Genomic DNA, 16,809 nt, shown 5'->3' with positions numbered 1-16,809 from the left:
AAATAAGACCCATGGTAACATTAAATAACTGCATATTTTCTTGGTCAAATATTCACTGGAACAGGGCGGTTCATTTGCAGAATTCAAGCTGTTTGTCTGGTCAGTGCAGTATGTGTCATCCATCCATCCATCTTCAACCGCTTATCCAAAGTCTGGTTGCGGGGGCAACAGCTCCACCAGAATGTTCCAGACTTCCCTCTCCAGAGCAACATTAGTGACTTCCTCCTGGGGGATCCCGAGACGTCTTCCCCGGGGTCTCCTCCCAGTGGGACGTGCATCGAGGACCTCCCTAGGGAGACGCCCGAGAGGCATCCTAACCAGATGCCCGAACCACCTAAGCTGGCTCCTTTCCAGGCGAAGAAGCAGCGGCTCTACTCAGAGTCTCTCTCGTGTGACTGAACTTCTCACCCTATCTCTAAGGGAGATGCCAGCCACCCGTCGAAGAAAACTCATTTAGTCCGCTTGTATTCGCGACCTTATTCTTGTATGTGTCATTAGGTTAAAAATGTCCCTGCGCATTTGAAGTCACTACCATCAATTCTTAATATTTTATTCTAAATCTCGACCGATCCTCGAACCCAACCCTGGACTACATTTTGTCTCAGTAAGACAGCTCTCCCCCTATCCACAAAGAGGAGCAGTGCACCAACGCATTATGGGAATTGTAGTCCAGGAAGTAAGTGAGCCCAGTGTCCATGACATCAGAGACACTGGGCTCACTGCTTTTCATTGTTCATAGTACCAACAGCAGTTGTACAGGGAATGCAGTATCTCGCAGGGAGAAAAAAGAAAACAAAAAGGCGTACAAAACATTTTTTTCTTAAATGTAACCGTAACATGAGGTGCGCAGCAGAATCTGTCGGCAGCTCCTGTTACCACATGTGGAATTCGGTATGTTATAGTCTCGCGTAGCCTAACTATTCAACAAACTCCAAATGCTATATAGAGTCTGGAATTACACGTCCCGAAATCCGAGTAAGGAAGCTGGCATTTCCGTTCCCAAAAATATTTTAAAAATATCTTTACTTTACTTTATTTTTTTAATATCCATTTCTGCTAAGCAGCAAGCTATAGATACTTAGATGATTTATATTAGAATGAATTTTCCGACACGGAAGTGGGGAGGAGGCTTCAGACTGTATGATGGGAAACATTTGAAAGAAATTGGGAGACAACAGTCCACGACTAGGTATGTTAGGAATGTAAACAAAAACACATGCAACCGGAAGAGGAGTGACCAAACAGGCCAAAACAGCAGAGGGTGCTGTTTTTCCTCTTTCTTTTGCCAGAGGGCCCAGATTGTGTCTATACAAACGGCAATGCTGTGTACACGTCACAAGAATAATGCACTGTTAACTATGTCACCCTGCAGGTCTGGTCTTCCATCCTTTAATTTCCACTGTTAGCTGGCCTAATTTCCAAACGGTGCTCAGAACTAAACACGAAACAATTATGTAAATGTTATTTATGATTTTAAAAGTTTGTTAATCATTCCTAAATGGATAGTGATTTATATCCGTGTACACAATTAACCGCACACTATCCCCAACTATCTCGCACACTCACGCACATGTGTCATGCACACACACGCACACACACACACACACACACACACACACACACACACACACACACACACACACACACACACACACACACACACACACAGTCACACACACACAGTCACACACAGATAACCTCACAAACTACTCCCTGACTCCCAGAGCCTGTCTGTCACTCCAGACCCAGCGCCAGCGTCCTTAATCCTCCATGAGCTCTCCTCCAGCCCTCCTCGCACCACCACCACCAGCACTGCATTTCATCAGTGGTGTTCAAAGGGACATGTAACCATGGCAATGGGGCCTGGAAGACCTTAAAACTCTTTCACACCATCGGTAGAATGATGGGAGCGGTAAAAATCGGATGACATCGGTAGACTGTGATCTCTGAATGCTGCGAAGGTTTGAGCAGCTTTTTAACATGCGCACCTCACCATACTTGTAGCAGTACTGTGTTCTGGAAGGGACAGCTGAGAGGTTAGCGAGGGATATTTTAAAGGACAATATTAAAAGAGAATTCAATTCCAATCTTTAGTAAAGAGTGTGAAGAGCTTCCACATGACACTGGAATGTATTCTTTACGAGGATAAATCTAAATAGAAGTATATAGAATTTTACAAATATAAAGATAAAAACTTTAAATAAATAATGTGCAGTGTGTATGGGCTAAGTATTACCTGGGGATATGTACATTAGGTATATTGATTATTTCTTTCTTAAATCCTAATTTAAATTGAGATTACACAATAAATCTGTGATTTTGATTGACATTTTGTGTAACTTTTACATTCTCTTTTTTTCACCCTTTACGTAGGCTACTGCATTATGTATTTGATATGTATTTGATTTTATATATCAAAACCTCTAGGCTCTCGCTCGCCATTGCCTTTAGGTCTTGTGTATTCGTCCATAATATCAATTTGACGTGTTAGGACTTAGGAGCGAGTCCAGAGGGAACATGTTAAATCTTCTCCTTCCTACATCAAGGTCACATCCCAAAAGTCACAGTATGTCAAAGGGTCATGTCAAGTTCACATTAAAGGCACCTCATGTAAAAGCTGATCCCCATGGAATCTGATGTTGGATCACAGAGGTTGAGGAGTAATGCTCATGTGTGGGATGTCCTGATATAAATGTGCGTGAATTTAAACAAGGACTGGGGGTGCCTGGTGGCTCAGCCAGTCAGTGCAAGCACCACATGTTCTTTGTGAGTCGCGAAGACCTGACTTTGAATCCGACTCCTGTCATGTATCGCATTTCTCTATTCTGTCTGATGTTAATTTCCTGTTTCTCTACACTAATATCCAATAAAGTAAAAACTAATATTTAAACCACATGGCCACAGCTTCATATCAAAGTGATCAAATTATCGCCGCCAGGCCCAATGGCCAAAAGCTAGAGATTATGTTTTCGCCCCGGTCCTCTTGTCTGTTTGTTTGGTTGTCTGTGAGCAGCTCATCTCTGGCACCACTTTGGCACCATCAGTGCCAAACTTTGCACGCACACTCCCAGTAGTCCAAGGAAGTGCACGCACACTCCCAGTAGTACAAGGAAGTGCACGCACACTCCCAGTAGTACAAGGGAAGAATCAGCCTCATGGTGGTACTAGAACAGGCTACAGTTAAACAATTTAATGTTTCCCTCTGTATTCCTTGGCTTATGACACAAGTCCCCATATAGGCCACTCCCATTTTTGCCTGGAAAGGTTTTCCGCTAGTTTGTGTTTTCTTCAAAGCAGTCTTTTTGCTGCTATTCGTACAGATTTTGTCCAAAACTCCCAAATCTGTTGAACAGATTCTGTTCACATCATCTCTGGAATCGTGTGATCAAGATGTCAGATTTGTGTGTCCATATGTATGTCCTGTACAGATTGTTTTGAGTGGTGTCTCCACTCCATTACGTAGCTATGTGTGCGAACATTCTATTAACTGTTCTTGAGTCCAAAGCCACCGCTCAATTCACATTGGTGTGATTTTTGTTATATTCCATTCCAATTGGCTTCCAAATGTTGTGGGCCCTGGGTAGCTAAGCTGGCCTGGTTTCGATTTGCCCTCCCAAGGAGCACACTTTTCTAGTGTTTTGATGCCTCTTAAAATGATGGTACAGAGAGAGTATTTTGGAGTAAATTGTTAGTGATTTACCCACTGAAAACTAAAACTCAAGTTATCATTTTATTTGACGGCCACTGCATTTGTCACTGAAATGCTTTATTCTAATCATCATAGGTGAACTACTGTCTCTCACATGGTCATTACTCATTAGTGAATAATTTTAAACATACAATGTATAATTAAAAAAACAATCTGACAAATGTTGGAACTGCAGACTTGGTCAAAATTCTCATTCACAGCCCATGTGTTCACCTATTCCTCCTTACAACCTTCTTGTTTGTTTTGTTTGTTGTTTTTAACTACAGTATGAACGTATGTCACCATGATCCATGACATGGTTTCAGGCTAAGAACACTATTGTAAAAGTGGGATAGTAGTTGAGTAGAACTCTACAGCAGTGAATGGATGATACTGTAGGTCCTGTCAAATACTGCCATCTCCTGGTTGGAAATGTTTTGGATTAAATTTTTTGGTTCAAGATCTGAAATAAATAGAAGCCTTTCATTTACGTTTTCAATATTTTACTTCGGGATTTCACCTTGTACTCTTGACACATATAGTATTGGTTTATTATTTGAATGTTTCTGTCAGTAATTTGGCTATTACATTCATTTACACCCGGTATTATTACATTCATTTACACCCGGTATTATAAAAGAATATGCCTATAGACTAATTGCAGAACACTTCATAACTTCATCACTGCACTGTGTGTGTGTGTGTGTGTGTGTGTGGTGTGTTGGTTGGGAGTAATCATGGCCATATCATATTTCCTAAACATGCTATTAACAGATAGTACAGACTAATGGAAGAAATCCTCGACGGCATGTCTAATAACGGTCCCTGTGTCTTTGTAGGCACAGGGGATCAACACGTCTGTCCTTTTGTTGTAGAGAAACACTGATTACAGACCCTGGCACTCTCAGCAAGGCCGTCTGATGTTTCGGAGAGTGGAGTGGGGGGGGGGGGTACATATGAGTTTGCACACATTACTCTAAATATCCATCCCTAAGTCAGTTCTCAGAGCAACCCCCAGCAGGCAGTCCTGTTCCTCTTTATCCCGCATGACATGCTGAATATGAGCCCCCCCTTCCTACGTGACACCCCTAATGTGATCCCTGTTCTCCTTGGCATGTCTTCCCCTTTGTGCTCCCTACGTCTCAACACCCCCCCCCCCCCCCCCCAACTCTCTCTCTCTTGCTCTCTCTCTCTGCCTGTCCTCTGCCGCTTGTAGGGGTCTGGTAAGAAGGGAGAGAGGGGTAAATCTCTCTCACACGTGTACATGCATGCTCACAAACTCACACACACACACACACACACACACACACACATTTCATTTAGCACAAGCTAATTCCTCTCAATCTGTGGCCTGAGGTCTACTGGCACGGAGGGAGCAGCAGCCTTAAGCCCTGGTACTGACAGATATCCAGATCTCTCCTCCTACTCTTTCCCCGTTCCTCTCATCTCCTCTTCTCTCTCCTTCTCTTCTTTCTCTCCCTTTCTCTCTCTCTGGTCCAGAGTAGTCAGCACTCGGCAGAGCCCTGCAGTCACTCTGCTGCAAGCGGCCGCATGGTCACTTATTCTCATAGGGCTCACAGTGAGATCCAGCTGAGGCTTAAAACCAGAGTTGCTGCCAGAAGAGATGAGCTCAATGTTAACAGCAGTAGCTAAGCCTCCTTTTTGACTGAATGTGTTAGGTCACATTAAAAAGCTAAATAATGTAATCATGTGTAAAGTATTTGTATATTTATATGCAAATATTACATGTATTCATATAAACCATGCAATTACATAAAGGAACTATCTTCGTTCTTTGTTACTGTTGCACTGTTACATGCCCAATCTTAATGAACTGCACTGCCAGCAGTAGTCAAGTCTCCTTTATGACTGAATGTGTTGGGTAACATTAAAAAGCTAAATAATTTATTTAATTTAAATTTAAAACAATGTTATTTATTTAAGTTAATGTACAGTATTTGTATATTTATTCAAATTTTGCTCTTGCATAAAGACATCATCTTCAAGCACTGTTACACAACGTTGTATGCGTTCTTTGTGACTACAGTAGTGCATTTTAACAATATGGCCAATCTTAATAAAATGCACCCTAGTTAATAGTTTATTGGTGATCGTGTTGCTATTCAGAGGCTGAACAGGTGAACAAACTGAACGTCTCTCTTGACCAGGGGAAAAACCAGCAGTCCTTTTGTTTGGTTTCTAAAGATGTATTGGTCCTTGTGGAGAGTGGGGCTTGAGAGCTTTTTGTGTGGCGTGCCTCAAAAAAGAACAAAAAAAAAACACTCCGTCCCTACGGCTCTTTTCCCACTCAAACTAGTTATTTGATTTCACTTCAGAGTTTGATATAATTTAACTGCTTCACGTTCACGTGACAGCTGTTTCTCCCCCCACACCCCAATGGCTTTATGTACTGTACATACCCCTAGGCGTGCACACACACACACACACACACACACACACACACATGGAGTCTCTTCTTTACCCTGTGTTATTTTAACAATGGTTCCCTCTCCTTTGGACACTGCTTGTGGGGACTTGGTGCCAAGAGAAGGATTAGTGTTTTATATCACTTCTGACATTCTGCTGGCTCCCCCCTCGGTCTCCAGTTTCTGTGTGTGTGGATAGATGCCGATGTTTTCAGCACAACCGGCCTGCTTGTTGCTTGCTGCCATTTTGACCACGCCTGGGCGGGTACTAAAATCCTCAGTAAAACCCTTACGGGTCCATTTGGCTTAATTTTAAATCTGGATTTTAAGGCAAGGCAATTTATGTGCTTTAGGTGAAACATTTAGCAAAAGAAATGTGTTAAACATGGCACTTATATTTGATATTACTGTGCAGCAAGTAAGCAACATCTGAATTGTAAACTCCATTAATTTCAGTATAGTTTACTTTTACATACATACTCACATTTGCTATTTAAACGCATTTGTGTCCACTTACATTTTTGGACAGTTATTGACAGTCACTCACCACCCCCCTGTCTTGAATTTACAGCTGCATCACAGTTTCACCTGGAAAGCTCTCACCCTCTCCACCCATTGCCCCCCACCCCTCCTCCTCCTGCAGCCCATGCTTATTAGTTAATGAATTGCGGCTCTTGAAGGCGATGGGAAAGAAAAACAGGCTGACTCCTGGCAGCTATCTGGCCAACCGCTCGGGTTTCAAAAACACCAGCTCCCGTTGCCCTGACATCCAATTTGCCCCAGTCTCTACTTCACAAAAGGCCACATCTGGTGATTACATCCCTGGCTTTGAAGGACATTCTGGATGGAACATATCGGTGTGTGTGTGTGTGTGTGTGTGTGTGTGTGTGACCTAATTTTATTATGTCAGAAATATGTTAAGACATTTCAAAAAAATATTCCTTAATTATCACAGTAAAGTGCTTGTTTGTCTAGGCCAAAGCGTATTGCAACTGCAGATGTGGGGGTTATTCCTGGCCTTGGTCCAACTGAAAAAGATCATCTGAGGTTGCACCATGGTTGTTAGTTATTGCTTTCCAAAAATACTTTGCAGTATCTTATGCACTATTTGTACACATTTTAAAAGTCTTCACCGTTCCCATAATATCGATTTGAACAGGCCTTTGTTGCATTTGAATTTCCCCAATGAAAGACCTTCGATTCGAAGGTCTTACAAGTTCTAAGGCTTAGAACATGTTGGCTTATAAATGGAACCGGTCAGAAACATCACCAAAGACAACACAAGGCACATTAATTCTATCCTTTTTCAGATGCCAACCATGAGGCAGCAGCAGAGGCCATTGAGAACATGGCGGACGCCGTCACACATGCCAGATTTGTTGGAACAGACCCTGCAAGTGATGAAGTGGTCCTAATGAAAATCCTTCAGGTACAATACACGGTTGTTCTGCAAGTTACCATGCGCGGAGTTACTACGCATTGGTAGAGTTTAACACAGTAAATGTCACACATTATCATATTATAGATATTTTGTCAAGCCCCCACTTAAGAACTCTGGAAAACTAGTTGAAGTTTTGACAACGGCACGGACTGCACAGGAGTGTTATATCAGAATAGAAATGATGATGATGAAGTAGAAATAAGTTTATTTAATTTGGTTGTTAAATTGATTTTACATTGGCATTAAAAAGTTAATTCAACCAAAATGCAAAGACAGCTGACTGTAGGGTAATGAAAGGGAACACAAGTTATTGTTCAGGTGAACAATATCTATATTCTTACAGTAACTTCAAAGAGTGAAAGTGTTGCCCTGAGGATATTTGTTCAATCACACATTGTCTGCATGCTACACCAGGTCCTCCGGACATTGCTGCTGACACCAGTCGGAGCCCACCTGACCAATGAGTCTGTTTGTGAGATCATGCAGTCTTGTTTCCGCATCTGTTTTGAGATGCGTCTCAGTGGTGAGTCTTATTCCCTCCCTTCTCTTCTCTATCTCTCAATTCTGTCTCTTCTCTATCGTCACGTGCATCACAGTACACCTGGGAATTCTGCCAGACAATGTTCCTGATTCCTGATGCTTACTTCTGGGAAGACACATACGCCATCTTTATTGTGACTTCAAAACATCACATAAACCCATTGCATCACATGGGCGCATTTCCCACAGATTTTATTGTATATTCTATTTATACTTGTAGCCTCAGGCATCCCATAATGCACATGGACTTAACAGTAAGTAAGAACTCCCTGCTCGCTCTCAACTCCAGCCTCACAGTTCTGAGTCCACTACCCTTAGCTCTCCATACCCCTGAGCTGTCAACTGTGCCTTAATAAGCATCCCCTCTAAGCCCTGCCAAACAGAGGTGGACATGGGGTCCCCCTCGCTCTTTATTTTCTTTTTGTCTCCCTCACCACTCTTATGCCACCTAACCTGTTTCCTATCTCTCTCCGTCTCTCTCTCTCTCTCGCTCCCGCCTATCCTTCCCTATTCAGAGCTCTTGAGGAAGTCCGCCGAACACACACTCGTCGACATGGTCCAGCTACTATTCTCCAGGTAAATGGGACAGGTGTGGGAGGAGGAAAGTGAAAAGGAATATGGGGAAATATTTGTCTTATCTGAACCGAAACCCTCCCCTCTGTCATCCAGGGGAATAAAATATTCTTCAGGTTACCCATAAAGTTTGAACAATAACTAATACTAATACTGTACACGCAACGTTCAATTAGGAGATTGGAGTTGGACTGCTCTCTCGGGGAAACTCTCCAGGCAGAAGGAAGGGCAAAAAGAAAGGTGTTGGGTTATAGGTTAGTCTGCTAGGCACAGAGTTTATTTTTGTTAATTAAAACTTCTAGTCGTTTAGAGAGTGTTTGGGTAAACCACATTCCCTCTCATGGGGATGACATTTGAAATGGCCAGAGATTGTGGATGCGGTTTTTAAGTCAGTTTCCCCCATTGATAACAAGGGGAGAAGAAATAATGTAATGTACTGCATGATATAGCCACAGATCTCAAGTCAGTGACGGGGCTCATTTGCGCCCTTCAGTCACCCGTGGATTGCAAATATAAGATTCTCTCCATAAACATGGCTCCAGAGCATCATTACTCCCTTTAGTTCATGCATTTCATTGTGCGCTATGCACCGTGTCAACGGGTCACTGATCCACTAATGGAATAACACGATTTCCTGTTGGCATTTAGCATAAGAGGCCCTTTCCCTGTCGCCCAGCACGCTCCCCCTCCCCCATCTCACATCAGAGTGCCAGTCACATTCAGCCACAGACTAGGGGATGAGCCAATTGAGCTCCTGACTGTATGATCTGCATATTGATGAAGATGGTCTCTGCCGTGGTAGTGTAGCTTAGCGTCGCTGTCTGGTGGAAACCTTGTATGTCCAAAACCTTTCAGGAAATGGGCAAAAGAAAGGACCTGTATTCCAATCTCAAATCTAGTTGTAATTTAGACAGAAGCTCTTGTTAAAATTCCTTTCATTGGTTAAATATGTATAAAACTCACAGGCAAATCACATTCAAATCTGATTCAAATCGGATTTATTTCTCAAATCGGATTTTTTGGCCCGACCATTCACACTGCCTTCTTCAAGTGACCAGATCTGATCTGCGTGTTCAGACTGGCAGCCAAATCCAGCCTGAATCAGATCTGTGCCACATCCAGATTGGATTCTGATTCCAATCTGTATGGTGGCACTGGGAACTGGGGTTTATGCTAACAGCTAGCCGCAATTATAGAGTAAAATAAGTCTAAATGCTGACAGGTCACCGACAAGTCACATGGAATCCGATTTAGATCTGGTTGTTGCGTTCAGATTGAGACAGATCGCCTCAAATTATATTTGAATCAAATTTGAAACCAGCTCTGAATGTGGCTCAAGTCACATTGGAAAAAATCTGATTCCATGTGACTTGTATGTGACCTGTCTGCATTTAGACCTATTTAAACTAATCGGATTTCAATCTTGATGTGTCACAGATCTGAATCTCAGGCTAGATTTGGCTGCCAGTGTAAATGGAACTTTACTGACAGCCACGATAGCTTCTAGTCTCAAACACACTGAATCACACACACACACACACACACACACACACACACACACACACACACACACACACACACACCAACCATACAGATCGGGACTCGAGAATTTGCATGGCCAGTAATCCCAGACAGAAGCGATCAAGCCAGACGGGAATCTCTATGTGTGAGGCAGCGCATGGCACAAGAACAAACAGAGCTCTGAAATAAAGTCCCGGTGTAAATTCACCTCCTTCTCTGAAGGTGTGCCCATCTCAGCCAAGTCTATTTGATGCAGGATTTGAAACAAAGCGTTGCATTATCTTCCTTCAGTGGAGCTCACTATTGATTTTTGCCAAGCTTATCGCCATTCACTGACACACCCTCAAAAGCGCTGTCAGCTTGTTTTCTTGTTTTTTTTTTTAACGCCATAGAACTATGGTGTCGCATCTTGTTATCATACCCGCTAACGTGGCTTTTACAGTGCAGGGTCATGGAAATAGAGAAGCATGACAATCATCGTCGTAAAAGAAGGCATCCCTGCCTTTGAAGAGATGTATATTTAGCATGGCCAGGCCTTTTTACTACGTGCTTCTGGTATCACTCACAAAATAACATGCGCACACCACATCTCATTTTGCTCATGTCCATCCCCAGTCTTCCACTTGTACACGGTCCCTAGATAATAGAGATGTGAGTGAGTCTGGGGTGCACCCCCCCCCAAACCCCCTCTGTCATGGAATAATGAGCTGCAGCTCTCCTGGTCTCCTCAGAAGGAGGCTTAGATTGCCTGCTGAAAGTATTAGGTATGTTAATCTGTTGGACCCACAGATCATCCAATAATCGTGGCAGCAAGACAACACTCCATTAACGTGGAGTTAATGTCAGGGGGACCCCCGTTGTCGCCCCCCCCCCCCTGTTTTGTGTGTGGGTGTGTGTCACCGGCGGTGACATCTCATTTTACAGCAAAGCCCAAGAGTCCATAGAAACCCAGTGGCTCATGGTTGAGAACATTGGCTAACAGGGCTCATCTCATCAAGCCTCGAAGTCGTTTATTTGCAGCTCATTTTAAGGATGTTGAATCACCCGGTGTTATTGCCTCTGGCAGCCTAGTATCTCATAGGCTTTGTTTTGTATTTCTGTTAAGGCTTCCCCCTCAATCTATTGTGGAGTAACATAATGCATTCTGCAAGCTCCTTCTCCTTTGCATACAGTACAAGATATAAATGCTATATTATCTTTGATTATTTCCTGAATCACACATTTTAGAAGTTGTCGTGATATTGCTCTAAAACTGTATTTTATCAACGTTTAATTTTACTTTATGCCTAATTAATAAGTAATTATTTACTAGTTATTAGTTGTTGCAGCGCATAGAACACGCATGCTTGCATTTCATATTTAGTCTAAAAAGATAAGGATTTGTGTCGGTCAGCGTTTGTCGTAGAGGCTCACAAATAAATTAAGTTCTATGAATTCATTCTTGTGATTGAAGCCTATGCAAAGGCTAAAATTATGTAATTTAGATATTATACATATACATTAAACATATTATGTAGACATAGCATTCTATAGTATAAGTATAGTGTATACTTATAGTTTCATTGTACAGATAATCTACTGTTAGACGGATGTTAGGTTCTTAGTTTACTTATGGTCCTTGATGACTATTTGTATTTGATGTGGTGTTCTTGCTTACTGTAAATTGCTCTGGATTAAGAGTGTCTGCTAAATGTAAATTGTTTTCTATTTTTCTATTTTTCTCTCCAGACTACCCCAGTTCAAGGAGGAGGCCAAAAGTTTTGTGGGTGCCAACATGAAGAAGGTAAAAAGGAGTGAGATGATGAGTGAAAGTTTTCTCATGTGCTTGTGTCCCCCCCCCCCCTCTCTTTCTATCTCTCTCTCTCTCTCTCTCTCTCTTCCTCCCTTGTTCTTGTAGTGTGGGGACATTGTACCATTAGCTCATTCTCATTCATCTTTCTTTGAAAGCAAATATACAGGGCACTCGAGGTGGCTATTGTTTCATAACATTTGAGGGGAAACTGACGCAAATGGCTGTAGTCAATTGAAAGAACCTAGAGTCCAACACGTGCCCTCTTCCTGCTCACTCCACCTCTAATCCCACCTTCTCTCGTCCACTTCACGGTCTGCCTTTTTTTGTATGTGCGTGTCTTTTTGAGTTGCCCGTGTTTCAGCTGCACATGTTCTCCTCCCCCACAGATACCATCGTGTATCCTGGACACACAGGATCTTATTTGTGCAGAGCAGCCTAGAAACACCAGTCAGAATGGCCTAGAGAGGGTACTTACTGTACTGTAACTGAGGCCCCAGCTGTATAGTGCATTGACATAGGCAGGGTTAGCATGGCTTGGAGAGAGTGCATGAAGGGTGCATTGGGTTTGTTCCATTATTGGGTAACAAGAGTTCATGCCTTCGTTTTGCAGGATGTTTTTTTTAATTTAATCATAGTTTTCTCTGCCTTTTTTAAGGTATTGCAATTCTAACCTAAACCCACATCTGTTAGTAAAAAACATGACTAAATGTATTGTTTTGGAGATTAGAAAACATTTGTCCGTTATTCCACTTACTCACAGATTTCACCAACACAATGAAATTATGTAGTGTTAGCAGTTTCAGGCTGTATAACAATAATATCAGATGTTGTTTGTTTGTAGTCATGATCCCATGCATGCATCTCATGGCTTGGATTGGATATAAACTGTAACTGCATTGAACCGCCGATCAGAGACAGAAAAACAAACTCTAAATGTACCATTAAATATGACATTTCTTTGTTATATTTATATTTTCACTACATATCATTGACGTTGGGCAGAAACCTTGTATCTCCATATTTCCATATCTATCTAAGTTTTAAGTTATTTTTTTTTAAATATATTTTACCAATAAAAAGTATTAAGAGTATTAATTAAGAGCTTGTGACCAAATGATTAGCTAGTACTGTACATTGGGTCCATTAGACCCAATATTCTTTCCATTTTGTGAAAAGTAAAGGTTTTGGACATACAAGGTTTCCGCCCGTCAGCGACGATATGACGCGAAGCCATTTTCTCCAATCCTACGAGCCATGTGACTCTAATTTGCCTGCTATTTCTTCTACACAGTCTGGTCCCCATGAACTGTGTATTCCTCATCCTTTCCAAACACAGGGCCATCCCAGTGGGGTTTGCATTGCATTGTGTGCCCCCCTCTCCCCCCGTCTCTCTCCCGTCATGCATCAGTGTGCGTGTTTCGGTGTCTGGTCTGTACGTACTGCTGCTAACATTTGGCCCATCACTAATCACGGGCACCTGCCCACCTCCCTTCTCTCCCGAGGCTTACAATATCTTGTGGAAAAACAAAAGAGTGCAGGTAAGGAAGATGACGTCCAGTGATCAGGTTCCAGAATGACCCACCCCCATCCCCAGCCTCTTTCCTATAACATTTACGTTCTCCGTTTATTCTCAACCCACTAACCTTCCACTACTTATTCTTTAATACCGGTATTACTGGCTAGTAGGTAGAGTTTTGGTACAGAGTATACAGTAGGTTTAAAATAGAAATACCTAATAATAATTTTAATTCTTATGGGAGTCAAATCTGGACTGGTTTAATTATTGGTTCATTAATGCATCACCTTTTTGTGAATATTTTATTTTTTTACCTTTTGTTTTGCCTACGTCACGCTTTGGAGGTCACCCATGCTGTCTGCTTTTACAAATGGGATGGTGCATGCAGCTGAATTATTCATCTGTCTGTCATCCAGTTGTCATGTTAAACTTGTGTGTTTGCAAATGGGATGTGTGTATTCACTGAAGATGTGAAGAGCATTCTTATATTTTGCTGTACCACTGACACCGTTGCAAATACACATCAGGAGAGCAGAATGTCGTTTCATTGCTACATTTGGCTTGCGTGCATGTTATGCTAGTTATTCTCAGACTTCTCTATCCATATCAACAGTGTTTCTGCATCAACCTGCATTGTGTGATCCCTGATGCAATAATGATTACTAGGGAACTAAGGGCCATTATTAATTATTGCATTATTCATTAACAGGCATGTGCCACTATTATCACAAAATCCCAACCAGAACCGTGTTCAATTTAGCCCTTTTGTCTTTGCTGGGTTCCAGTTGAAGATGCGGGCAGGTGGGATGAGTGAGTCGTCCAAGTGGAAGAAGCAGAAGCGCTCACCGCGGCCTCTTCATCACACTGCAAAGACCACCTCTGGTCAGTTGGAGCAAACTCAACCCACTGCGCTCAGCAACAACAACCTCTCTGGTGAGTCTCTGTCTCTGTCTCTCTCTCTCTCTCTCTCTCTCTCTGTCTCTGTCTCTGTCTCTGTCTCTCTCATGCACACATGCCCATGCACTTAAAATAATCACTGCATCTGCCTTATCATTCACTGTTTCTTGGAACCTGGTGTAATCTAAGGTCAAGTTCTACGAATGTACATGCCACGGAGGTCCCTGGGGGGTAATTGTAGCCGTGTATTGTGCAATTTGAGGTTAGTGTTACATGTATTAGTCTCTGGGGAAACCAGACTATAGTTAACGCCCAACTCTATTTATTTATTCTGTATAAACCTTTTGGGGTCCCTGCGACGTCCTGTGGGTCAATACATCATCATCATCATACATAATCATCATACTGTACTTATGCAAGACTCAAAGCTTGAAATTGTCGGTACAACCACACTTGCAATTTCCCAGAATTGTTTTCTAGTTGGAATACGTGAGGGGTAGTTAGGGTTTTGATTTTTGAGGAGCATATAGGCTCTGGCCTGACAGTGTGTTGCATGTTCGAGTCCCGTTCATGATGACCTTTGCTGCATGTCTCTCCCCTTCTCTCTCTCCCTCTTTCCTGTCATTCTTCACTTGATAAAGGCAGAAAAGTCCAAATCGTCCATATGACTCCAAATTGTGATAACTCCCAACGTGCTAATATTTGTGTTTAAATTGACTGCACGTATGGAATAATATCAAAGCCGGATGCCCGATGGCTCTGTGACTCTGTCTCAGCAGGTGGCGTCCCCTTCATCGAGCAGGGCTCCTCCATGCCCAGCCTGTCGGCCTCAGACAGTGTCGGCTCCTCCATCTCCGGCCCTTCCACCACAGACAGCGGCCTGGACACCTGCTCCAAGGCCACCTCCAGGGAAGACCTGACGGACCTGGAGCAGACTAGCTCGACTGCCACAACCCCCTCCACGCCAGGAACAGAGCCCAGCAGGCTGGAGGCACAGGTAGAGGCCCCTCTGTCTAGTACCTAGTAGGCCTGTCACAATGATGACAAGCGATACTACTTATTTTTCGTGTCCATGTTTCCATGTTTACAAGATTAATAAATTTTTCAAACATTTTCCAAAAGTTCATATAGCATATCTGCACAGCATTGCAGTTCACAGCATTGCACGATGCTTTTAAAAAATGTGTTATTTAAATTGACTGAATCATTAGTCTGACTAACCACCAGCCAGTATTATACTCTACTTCGTTGTATAATGTTGGTGTACAACAAAATGGAAGTAGCTCACAACGCACATTTGAGCCTGTAGATCTGCTATTAAAAAAAAGAAGAAAAGGGAAAGAAAATCACAATCAAGGCAAAAGTTTTAAATGATTGTGATATTGATTTGCAGTTATATCCTCTCTCTTTCTCTTCTTCTGCCCTCCGGTCCAGTCTGAGCCGGGCAAGCAGGTGGAACAGGTCCATTCAGCATCAGTAGAATCTATCCCTGAGGTCCTGGAGGACAGAGAGGGTGTCACAGAGCAGTCGGACAGTGCTTCCGTCCATGACATGGACTACGTGAACCCCAGAGGAGTGCGCTTCACGCAGTCCACACAGAGAGATGGTTAGATTTGAGTTCATTATGTCCATAAGACCTTTCTACTCCCTATTGCTTTAATAAACACCCACAGGACTCTATTCATGGCCTACTGCTTTTTTCTTCTTGTCTACACAATCATTACTGTAAAACAGAAATAGACAAAGTGTTGCCATTGGTTTCTACAGACGGTACATGAGGCCTATACGGTACAGACGATCCCTGTGCTTTAGACCCGCTGTTGACCTGTCTGTCTAGCATAAAATGTTGGATGAGTGAGAACTTTCTCAAACTAAATGAGGATAAGACAGAAGTTCTCATAATCGGTTCTAGCGAGCAAAAAGAATCAATAGTTAGCAGACTTGGCAACCTGACTGTAGAAAGTAACAGTACAGTAAAGAACCTGGGGGTTATTATTGATTCTGAATTGAATTTTAATTCACACATTAATCATGTTACCAAGATTGCTTTTTTCACCTTAGAAATATTGCACGGATCAGATCCTATTTGTCCTTGGACGATGCAAAAACGCTAATCCACGCCTTTGTTTTTTCTCGGCTTGACTACTGCAATGCACTCTTTTCAGGACTCCCTAAGAAAACGACTGACAGATTACAACTTGTCCAAAATGCAGCAGCTAGAGTTTTAACTAGAACTAAGATGAGAGAACATATTACTCCAGTTTTGGCATCACTGCACTGGCTTCCGGTTGTTTTCAGGATTGACTTTAAAATTCTGTTACTTGTCTATAAAGCTCTCAATGGTCTCGCACCTCCGTACCTCCGTGACTGCCTACCTAGATATGTCCCTAGCCGCCCCCTCAGGTCCTCCAACGC

General features: G+C 42.6%; 1 protein-coding gene across 7 annotated transcripts in view; it reads left to right on the top strand.

Annotated features, from left to right (window-relative positions):
• Nucleotides 1–16,809, top strand: part of gbf1 (golgi brefeldin A resistant guanine nucleotide exchange factor 1) — a 91,575-nt gene that overhangs the window by 49,351 nt on the left and 25,415 nt on the right. For 2 of the 7 annotated variants that reach the window (XM_083775522.1, XM_083775518.1), the window contains exons 5-12: nt 7,425–7,543; nt 7,970–8,078; nt 8,611–8,671; nt 11,918–11,972; nt 12,368–12,448; nt 14,283–14,430; nt 15,174–15,391; nt 15,829–16,000. In XM_083775522.1, the coding sequence (XP_083631648.1) occupies nt 7,425–7,543; nt 7,970–8,078; nt 8,611–8,671; nt 11,918–11,972; nt 12,368–12,448; nt 14,283–14,430; nt 15,174–15,391; nt 15,829–16,000 (963 nt within the window). Of the gene's footprint in view, nt 1–7,424; nt 7,544–7,969; nt 8,079–8,610; nt 8,672–11,917; nt 11,973–12,367; nt 12,449–14,282; nt 14,431–15,170; nt 15,392–15,828; nt 16,001–16,809 lie in introns of all 7 variants that reach the window. The other 5 variants (XM_083775519.1, XM_083775517.1, XM_083775523.1 and 2 more) reach the window with 3 other exon arrangements.

This window comes from Protomyctophum parallelum (genome assembly GCF_964188405.1).
Source record: "Protomyctophum parallelum genome assembly, chromosome: 10".
Taxonomy (NCBI): Eukaryota; Metazoa; Chordata; class Actinopteri; order Myctophiformes; family Myctophidae; genus Protomyctophum; species Protomyctophum parallelum.
The sequence above is the reverse complement of the archived record's forward strand: the minus strand, read 5'-3'. Positions and strand labels throughout refer to the sequence as shown.